The sequence below is a fragment of the Eubalaena glacialis genome, chromosome 1, assembly GCF_028564815.1.
Source record: "Eubalaena glacialis isolate mEubGla1 chromosome 1, mEubGla1.1.hap2.+ XY, whole genome shotgun sequence".
Lineage (NCBI taxonomy): Eukaryota > Metazoa > Chordata > Mammalia > Artiodactyla > Balaenidae > Eubalaena > Eubalaena glacialis.
The window spans coordinates 149,053,502-149,063,697 of NC_083716.1; the positions used below are offsets into that span (position 1 = coordinate 149,053,502).

The 10,196-nt window shown below is 41.5% G+C and overlaps 1 protein-coding gene across 1 annotated transcript in view; it reads right to left on the reverse strand.

The window, feature by feature from the left end:
- The window catches only part of NXPH2 (neurexophilin 2), a 101,184-nt gene extending 93,047 nt beyond the window's left edge, over nt 1-8,137 (reverse strand). Inside the window, exon 1 of the mRNA XM_061199706.1 lies at nt 7,663-8,137. Coding sequence (XP_061055689.1) covers nt 7,663-7,713 — 51 coding nt within the window. The 5' untranslated portion in view covers nt 7,714-8,137. The remainder of the gene's footprint in view (nt 1-7,662) is intronic.
- Between the last annotated feature and the right edge of the window lie 2,059 nt (nt 8,138-10,196).

Sequence of the window (10,196 nt, forward strand, 5' to 3'; positions counted from 1 at the left end):
CTACATCACTAGGCCATCCACTGAGCCCTAAAGCTGTAAAAGCTGGAGCACCTGGAAACTAAACTCTGAGGCTAAATTCTAAACAGGACTCCCGATTAAGAGCCAGGCTTTAAAAACCTGTTTAACTCTGTTAAACTTGTTTGACTTCATGACAAATTTGTGTAAAACATTCCTAAAATGAATGAGTCGAGGTTTCTGCCTCGGCATGTCTGCTGAGCAGAACAGAACATTTCCTACAAACGTCCCTCAAGCCCTTCACTCTGGGGGTCTGTGATGGACCTCACAGCCTTCTGCTACAAACAGATGCTACCGTGACCTTGGGGATGGACTGCACAGACAATTCAAGTTGTGCCTTTTGTGTGGTCGGTATACAGTCCATCTTGGAAATCTCCCATGCTTTTGTTTCTTCATTTTTAAAATGGATGCAATAACTATTGCTCTGTTTACCTTCCAGAGCTGACGTGAAGATGAACCATGAGATCACACACATGAAATTATCTTACAAACCATGTAATGCTTTATACTAAGTCACTTGTCCCAACACAAAGATACCAGAAATTAAAAAGGGGGACAAGGTGGTGACTTCAAGATCTGAATCCATGAATGTTGGAAGGTTACTTGTTCAGGAAAGAGATGTGTGGCTGTGGACATGTTGAGTATGAGTTGGCAGTAAAACATCCAAGGCAAAGAAAGTGAGCTATGGAGAGATGGCTTTGGAGGCTGAGCAGTAGGGTAGGAATTGAGGTACAAATTTGGGAGTCATCAACATGGAAGCAGCAGGTGAATTCATGACTATGGAAAACACACTTTTGAAAACTTCACCTCCCTTTTCATTTCTGTAGCCACATTTCGTATACTGATCCCAACTGTCTTCTGTTTGGGTTATCCAAATGCAAAACTGTATTGATAAAAATGATTGTTATCATTGCTACAAAGTGTTAAATGGTTCTTTTGAGGCCCTATTCTCTTACTGTATACGTTATCCATTCAAAATATCATGCAGATCATGGACTTTTAACAGCCGTATAAATTACATATGTGGTCTCTCCCTTCAAGTAATCTCAACTATTTCCTAAGTTACAGTTTTGAGTGAATAAATATACATGCCATATAACTTAAGGTAAAACTGATGAGATTTTTTAAACTGTCAATATATATGGCAATGCTTGCAAATCACAATCTTGCATAATCTTGAATAAAGAGATGTACTTAAGTGTTTTTATGACCTGAGAATCCTTTTATTTGGCCCAAACCGGCACTATCACAAAGTCGTTTTGTTTTTAAAGACATTCATGTTGTTTAAAATATAGTTGGACTGAACCCCAGGACTAGTCACTCTGTTTCAGTTGACTTGTCCCCTGATGTTAAAACCATTAACAATTTCTTCCATCTTTGATAGGTCTCACATGCCAGTTCTTTCTTGGTTTTCTTTTTAAAATTTCATACCATTTACATCAGAACTCCCAAGACCTTTGGAGTTAGTGAAAAGTATTCCTGATTTAAATAGGTTGGATTCTACTGAGGCGTACAAAAAGTCACATGCTAGTTTTCTGGTTGAAGTACAGTATTAAGCTGTAACGCTGCTTATCTTAATAATTAGAATTTAACTGAAAGCCAATTTACTTTTTATTTAAATTAAAGAAATGAGTAGATGTTAGCGGTTTACAATTTAAAAATGGTATAGAGGGGGAAAAGCCCTTATTGTACCATTTTAATTTAAATTTTATTGATTTTGCTGATTATATGTGTTAAATAAGTATTTGTCAATTCCCTTTGCCTAGTTTCACTAAATTGTCCTTTTCCATAAGAAGATATAACACTAATCAGTCTTGTAATATTTTAAATCTATTTCTAAATATATGTACCATTTGTGATATGGTTAACAGCACAAACTCCATGTAAAACTTATATTTAAAGCAATTATGTTTGTAGGCAAGACATACTTTAAATTGTACAGTAAAGATGTACATAATTCATAAAAAGAAAAATACAGGAACACTGTTACTGTACATTAAAAAAAGGAAAGAGATGTTAGAAATCACTTTTCATTCTCTTTATCATTGATGATGTCATTGTACAGATGAGGGATTTGAGGTTGTTAAATGACCAGCCCAAGACACACAGACACGTGCGTGTGCACAGACACACACACACACACACTCATATTCTCATAGCAGTTCCATTTTGTTTACTGTTATGTCCTCAATGTCTGCTACAGTCTCAGTGTAAAGTCAGGGACAAAATAGTAAATATTTGTTGAATATGCAATTTATTTAGAGATAGAACTCGTCTTTTGACTCCAAATGCATTGTTCTTTCCAGTACACAAATGGAAACTTTTAACATGTCCTTCTTGTAGATTTTTTTGGGAGAACAGAATGTGATAAACTGTGTGAAAGAAACTTGAAAACAGGTAGGTATATGCAAATCTAAGAGAGCATTATTATCATTGTAGTTTAAATTTGTAAAACTTCTCAGTTTTCTTACTGTGGGTTCATAAATCTAAGAAAAGCAAAATTTACAAGAATGACAATTTTAAAGACAGCTATTTTAACTTCTTGAATGATCTGGCTAGGAAAAATATTTCTTATAGCTTTTGGGTTTAGATAATGAAATATTCATTTTTAATGGTAGTTCTATAAAGAAACAGAATTCCTTATTATATACTGATCTTACAGCATAATGAACCAAACAGTTATTTGAAGGTTTTCATCTAGATCTTCATCAACTAAAAACAACATAAATTGGAAGTTTTCAATCAATCATATCTTAGAATTCTTTCTATAATATGAAAATCTATACTGTAAATTGCTTTAGATACTTTTTTTATTGAGCAAGATTTTGAAATAAAGAACAGAGTTGTCATCAATACCATTGGTCATATCACAAGTAATAAAAAATTCAAATAGATTGTTAGCAAATAAAGACTCATACAATTGTTAGTAAATAAAGACCAACTAAGGCATCTGAATTTGGCACAATTAAAATTATTCGTGATGAAACAGTGTTACAATATCTTACAGTGGTTCAATAAATAGGTTAACTTGGAAGAGATTATTGAAAATAATTTAAACATGCTACATTTTAAATTATAACCACTGTGCAAGAATGATATAGAAATTAGTTTGTTAAATCATCATTCCACATACTATAAGAATATCTAGAGAATAAACTCACATGGATGAGTGCTCAAAATCATTTGGACCAATTTTTTAAAGCAGCTTTAAAATAATTGACTCCCAAATCAAGATATTAAATGCCAACTTCTAACCAGCAATAATGCTTATGGCTAAGATAGAAATGAGATTCTTCACAGAAATGCTGACACAGCCCTAACTGTAGGTATTTGAGCGAGTGGCTATAATTCTTTTTTCAAATCTTAACCCAGCAAAGCTTCAGGTAAAAGAGACCGCAGAATATGTAAACAGTAGGAGACAGTCCTGGAGCTTTTACAAAATCACAAACCTGTGACACACTTATATTCATCTCCAATTGCTACTACTAAATAATGAAATCATTCACAATGTATTGATTAGCTCTTTAATAGATAAAAGGTGGGCAGTGTGTTGTAAAAATCAACATTTCTTAATTCATTCGATTTGCAAGAGCTACACATTTTAAGCTGAGAATGTAAAACCTCTAAAAGTTTTTCAAAAAAGCCTTCTGCCTTATTTAGCATTTTGACCACTAATCAGAAACAATAAAAAAAAGAAAATTAAGAAAAAAACTACGGAACCAAAAGTAACAAGGCTTTTCTTTTCCATTCGGAAATCTATTGAGCTATAAAATAAGTTCCCAAGAGGAGTCAGTTTCCTATGTGGAAGGCATTTAAAACTGAACTACAGAACCTAATCTTAAAATAGGCCAAGGGAACACAATTTATACTGGGAGGTGAGTGGCTGGAATAGAGGACTTAATTGTCTAATCCTAGTTCTTATTTTTAAAAATGTCTAAGATAATGATGCTTTTAATGAGAAGTCAATTTCAAAGCCCAGCCAACTCTAAGTCGTAACCATGATATGGTGGTATTTTCTTCTCCTCTGCATTGTCATCTAGGCAACAGATGACTATTTATCCTACACTGGGAAATACTGTTTTGATGTTAATTGATCAAAACTGTATGAGGGAAATTGTGATTTCTGAAGGGAAGACAGTCATGAGTTATCACTTCTTGAAAATACAGAACTGGGAATAAATATATGTTATGACTATGACACTAAATAAATATTAAAATCAATAATTTGTTAAGATAAACAAAAATATCCTCAATAAGTTCATGTGGGATGATACTATATAATGAGGATGAACTTAAAATTGTAAAACTTTGCATCACAAGTATTCTGATTTTATAGGATTCTAAAAATTTGCTAACTTGCATCGCTTTTTTAATTTATATTTTACTTGATAAACTCATCATTACATCACAGAAAAACAAGTTGAAATGTATAACAAATTAATTTTTAAAATCACCACTAAATTTTATCTTAAATTCAAGCTTATCATCCATTTAAATTCAAATTTAATCTTTTTACAATCTGCATTTTACTTAGAGGCAAAAATCACACTTATTATCAGTTCCAAATAATCATGCAAATCTGTAAGAAGCTGTCAACTGGCGAAGTCTTTACCTTGTATCATGTCACAAAATAACACTCATTATAATATTAAATTCAAATGCTAATTTTTTCTTCATTAGATGGCAGACAAGAAATAATGTGCTATTAATATTTTTATAAAGATATGTTGCTGAATAAGAATTTCAAAGAAAATAATACATTCAGGATTGATACTTAATTCTGCAAATGCCTAGTAATCTTATTAATTAGGTATAGCAACCTGTCTGTTAAAACACTAGACACAGGCCAGGAAAATTGGGTAAGGACAAATCACAGACACACATACTTCTCAGTTTACCTGCAATATTTATCAATTCAGCTTATTGTTTCCTTAAAACTTACAAATATCCCCCAAATAAGTAAAAATCTTGTAGTTATTGTATCAGTATTACATGATAGTGACTTATTTGGGCCCAACTCCCTCTGACTGCTTTCATATGAATCAGGCAATTTTCTTAAAATTAAAATTTCAATATCCCCAAATGAATCCACTACTCATTTAAAAATATTTAGCATTTTAGGATGGCAGTGGGAATGGAAAAGTAAAATCCAGTTCCAACAATAACCCAACCTCGTCTCCACTCCCTCCCCCCAAGGGCAGATGTACTATGTACACATGGTTCCTAGAAAATGAAAAAATTAGTTTTCAAGCATTTTATCCACTTGCTATCGGGATTTAGCAAAGAAGTTCAATATTAGCTGAAAAGGTAGACTAAAACTATAAGCCATCCAAAGGGCCAAATTATAACTTTTTTTTTTTTTTTTTGGATACCTGCTGGGGTGGGGCGAATGGTGGGATTGGAGGGTGTTTTCATTTAGATCTACCCTGCTCAGCCACTCTGTTTTCCTTTCACATCCTAACCCCCTTGTGCTATAAGGCTGGAAACAGCTCTAAGATTGTGGAGAATGTAAACAGCTTTTTATTGTCCAAAAGGATGGCAGTGTAAGGAATGTATGCTTATCACACAGCTGCAGCTCCCCACCTCACTTACCATGATAAAGTGCTCCAGGAAAAAAAATTACAACCCAAGCACAATCCAAAAATGGATTAGAATTTGACATACACTTCCTTAAAAACTGATAAATCAAGCCACGCTGTAATATTAGAATCTAGCTCTTAAGGAGGGTATATAATCTTGTCAAGATGTATTTCTTATTCCCTATTGACTCTGGTGGTGTGAAAAAAAAAAAAAAATCTAACATTCCCAATACAGTAAACTGATAGGAGAACTTTTCCCAACACCCCCCCCAATATAGCTCCTCATCTTTAAGAGTCTAATACAGTGGAACAGATACACAGTTCATGATCACTGAATGCAAAATTAAATGAAAGAACTAAGAGATTCATGAAGATATTCTGAAGATCCTACCTAAGTACCTGATTTCCCCAGATTTTTACAGTTTTACTTACACACACCATACAAATGCTGCTTTGTTAAATCACCTTTTATTGGACTCCAGATCAAACATTTCAAAAAGCAAGGGATACTGAAGACTATTATGGCATATATGTGGCATGCTTAATGCCTTAGATGTAAAATTTATTTTAACATGCCATATTGTATATAGGCAGTATGTGCCAGCTCATTCAAGGACATTTGGGAACATCACTGCATTTTCTTCTTGATGCCATTGAAGAAGTTCTTAACGCTGTGCAGGTGAAGCTAATCTCTGTGGAAAAGGAATGGACAGGCCCTTTCGTGCTCTCTCCCCTTCACTAAGACATTTTAGAATTCCTTCTATCCTCAAACTTGCAGAGTACCTGTGCGTCTGCAATATCATATGTATCATAGAGAAACTTTAATAAGTTACTTGATCTTTCCCTCTAAAGGGAAATAAGAGAGTGAGAGAGAGAGAGAGAGAGAGAGAGAGAGGGAGAGAGAAAGGAAGGGAGGGAGGAAGGAAGGAAAAAAGGAAGAATCATCATGCTTGGGTTCCTTAACCCTGTTTTAACAGCCAGATTAAACTGGGTAAAGTCTTAAATATGAAGACCAAAGAAACCTTGGCTTCTGGAGAAAGCCCTCTTGATAGCACCGTATTAAGACAAGTGCCAAGAGAGCAGGAGAAATCCATCACAGAGGCGGACTGCGCCAAAGCAATCCCCTTCTATAATTTTACTTTAAAAGTTGTCTTCTTGAAGGTCTTACTTGGGATCTCCCTTAAACAGAATTAACTAGCAATCCATACAGCATACAGGTATATTTCGGAAGGAGGAGAGGGTGGCGCCACGCGGGAAAAGCGAGGAGAGATGAGAGGCACCACTGGAACAGTCGCCTAGAGCCTCCCTGGCGGACCCTGCAACCACCTTCTAATACCCTTCATATTCCTCAGGGCCCCCTGAGCCGCCCAGACCAGACAGGAGAGGTCTTCGGGAACAAAATGCTTAGAGACAACGGGGAGGGGGCTCCTGTGTGGAGTTGGATTTTAAAGTTACATCCTGCGTCCCCGCCGGCACAAAACCCCATCTTAGCCCCCAGCGCCGGACGGAAAACGAAGAGAAATCCAGTCTGCCTCCCAAATAGGTCTTTTGCCTAAGTTTTTCCCCAGCAAGGAGCCACCAACCTGCCCTGAGAACGAGGATGCACGATGCCGTGGTTTAGAAGTGTTTGCGGGCATCCGGGCAAAATACCACGTGAAAAAAACCCACCAAGCCCCCCAAACTCTGGGCTAGAGGCAGGTCTTTCAGCCCATCCTCATCGCGTCCGTCTACCCTTATCCCCTCCTCGACCGCTCCGCAATAGACCTCTTCCTTCTCTCGCACCTTCTTCCCTGCCCCTTTCTGCCTTCTTTACCCCAGCCCTCCAGTCCCAATCCTCCATAAGCACCGCACCCGCCTCAGGGTCCCCTCTGATCCCCATTCCCTGATTCTTTCCCTTCAACCTCTAAGGCAACCCTAAACTCTCTCCACTGTCTGCGCCTCAGACCCCATGTCCCAAGCAGCCCCAGGCTCTGCTTCCGAGACGGCCGCCGGAGCGGTTTTCCCGCCGAAACGCGGCCCCGGCGCGTGGGGCGTGGGGCGTGAGGCGCGCGGCGGGCCGGGCACTCACCAGCTGCAGCAAGCCGGGGACCACGACGAGGGGCAGCGGCCGCAGGCGCATGGTGCCGGCTGGCGCGGCGTCTCACGAGCTGCGTGCCCTCGCCTGCCTCTCGTGCATCTCCACTTAGCGGGGCAGGACTGAGGACGCCAGGGACTCCGAGCGGCGCTTCCCTCCTGGAATCCGAGCGCAGCGCCGCGCCACGCCGCGCGGGTCCGGTGGGCGGGCTGGGAAGGGGGTGGGGGAGGGCGGGCGGGAGATGCTTCTGGGGCCCCGCGCACCCCTCCTTGGAGGGGGCCGGAAAAGGAGCGTGGGGGGCCGCTCGAGCTCCGGCGTGCTGCGCGGGGTTCCAGCGGCGCCCGGGGCTCCCGCGTCCCGGGGTCAGGGTGAGCGCGGCGGGCGCCCGCGGGCGGGAGGCTGCGGCTCCGGCGCCTTGGTGCGGGGTTCCCGCGCGAGGCCGCTCTCGGGATCCCGGCAGAGCTGAGCGCGCCCGGGAGCCCGGCGAGGCTCGGGGCCTTCTCCGCCCCCGCCCAGCAGAGGGCCGGTTGGGCCGGGCGCCCTGCCCACTGACCAGCTCTTGTTTTGCTGGGGAGGTGGCAGCGGGGATGGGGGGGGGGTCTCCCTGAGTGGATGCAGGAAGGAGCGCGCCGGGAGAGCACCCAGGGAGTTCGAGGGGAAGGCGACGGCAGGGTCCTGAGGCGGGGCGTGAGGCGGGGGGGTGGTGGTGTGGAGGGGTGCTGGAGCCCGGGACGCCCCGGCAGAGCGCCCCGCTCCGCGGCAGCCCTCGCTCTCAGAGCCCGGCGCAGGGGGTCCAAAGTGTGGCCGGTGCGGCTGGAAGTGGAAAGTAGTGGGGACCTAGAGCGACATTGAGGAGGGGTAGCGGCAGGGCTCTGAGAAACCGAGCTAGCTGTAGGGGTCCAGGCTTACTCGGGTTTGAGGATACTATCGGCTGCTCGGTGTCCAGGAGGAGGATAGAGCTGCGTCCGGGGGGCCTGGGGAGAAGAATAAGGAGAGGAGACCCTGCCGCAGCCTCCCAGTTGGGAAATCTTGGAGAGGGATATTTCTGAGGCCGCGGCTGGGCGAGGCCAGAAACATGCTGCCCGGGATCGCTCAACCCCATGTTAACAACTCTCCATTGGAGAGATCCTTAACCTTTAACTATCTCTGTGCTGGACCCTCGAGTGGAAAAGTCAAGGGGAAGTGGGGGTCAGGTACTCCCACATTTACGGCGGTGAGAATTTAGACATCATCCATCAACCTCTTTATTGAACAGATGGGAAATCTAAGGTCCAGAGAGGTAAAATCAGTTCTCCAGGGATGAGTCTCTAGGCAGCTACTTCAAAAGAACACTCAAGGCAAGGCTAGTTCCTGCATCCTCTTGCAAATGAAAAACACGTTGAGGCAAGAGAGTGGAATTGAGATAGATTTTTATTTTAAAAAAATAAAACAACAGAAAGTGAAATTTGGGTTGGAATTTTAGGGGAAAAACGTTTCCATCTCCTCCTCTTACTGCTCTTCTACCCCCAAATAGAAATGAAAGGGGAGTTGGTAAGTCTTTGAATGGTGCAGGACCAAGGGCAGGAGGACTGACCTGGTTAGGGCAAGGTCCCACCCTTCCTTTCACTGGGTGTGTCAGTTTTGTGCAGATGGGGAGGGAGGTCATTCCAGAGTGTTCTGGGGGTCCCAGTGTGACTTTGAAAGTTGTCCCTGAGGCTGCAGGTGGGGTACCTCTCTAATACAACTCCATTCCCTGTATGGAGGAAGAGAGGCAAGCGAGGGTTGTATATCCTTCCTAACGCCTCACCTAGCCTGACTGGGGGATTCTAGGGCCTATGGCAAAGGCTGCAGCAGCAAGAACCCACTTCTGTTTGTCCTCAGACTCTTCCTTTTCCTTGTAACAGACTTAAAAACAAACAAAATCATTATTTGCATATCTAAATATATAACTCACCTCCCTATAGCTACCCTTCACCTCCATAAAAATTCTCTTTACCTAGGCTTAGAGCTCACTTCTAGAAAGTTATTCTATCCTAGAAGCATAAATAAGATAATTTCAAAAATTGGGAGCGATCTCTGTAAGTTGATCTTCTTGTCCCACTTTGTCTCTGCATTTTATTTACAGACAATCTTTGGGAAGTGATTAATAGGGAATGAGTTTGGCAGACATTAGAAGAACCCCTTTTTGGAGAGGAGCTGCTAGAAGAGGAAGAAGGGCAAACAGCATTGCAAGAGGCAGTACCTCATATAGACTGAGTGTTTCTGACGGAGCCCCAGCTGACTCATCTCTAAAACCAGAAGGTGAGGTCCCTTCTTGATTTAGTAGTTTCCGATTCTGTTATCATTAGCTCTTTAAATGAGGAATGCATGACTTAACACACTATTGAAATGAATAAGTGAATTTCACTCTTTTCTTTAAATTTGTTCCTATTTCTTAGACCATTTCTACCCTTTTGGGAAATTTATGCATAAAATTTTAGAACCTAAACTTGGACATGTGTCCTAATAATACTAAGTATTCTCACAATGGAACTTGCTGAAAGGTGTTG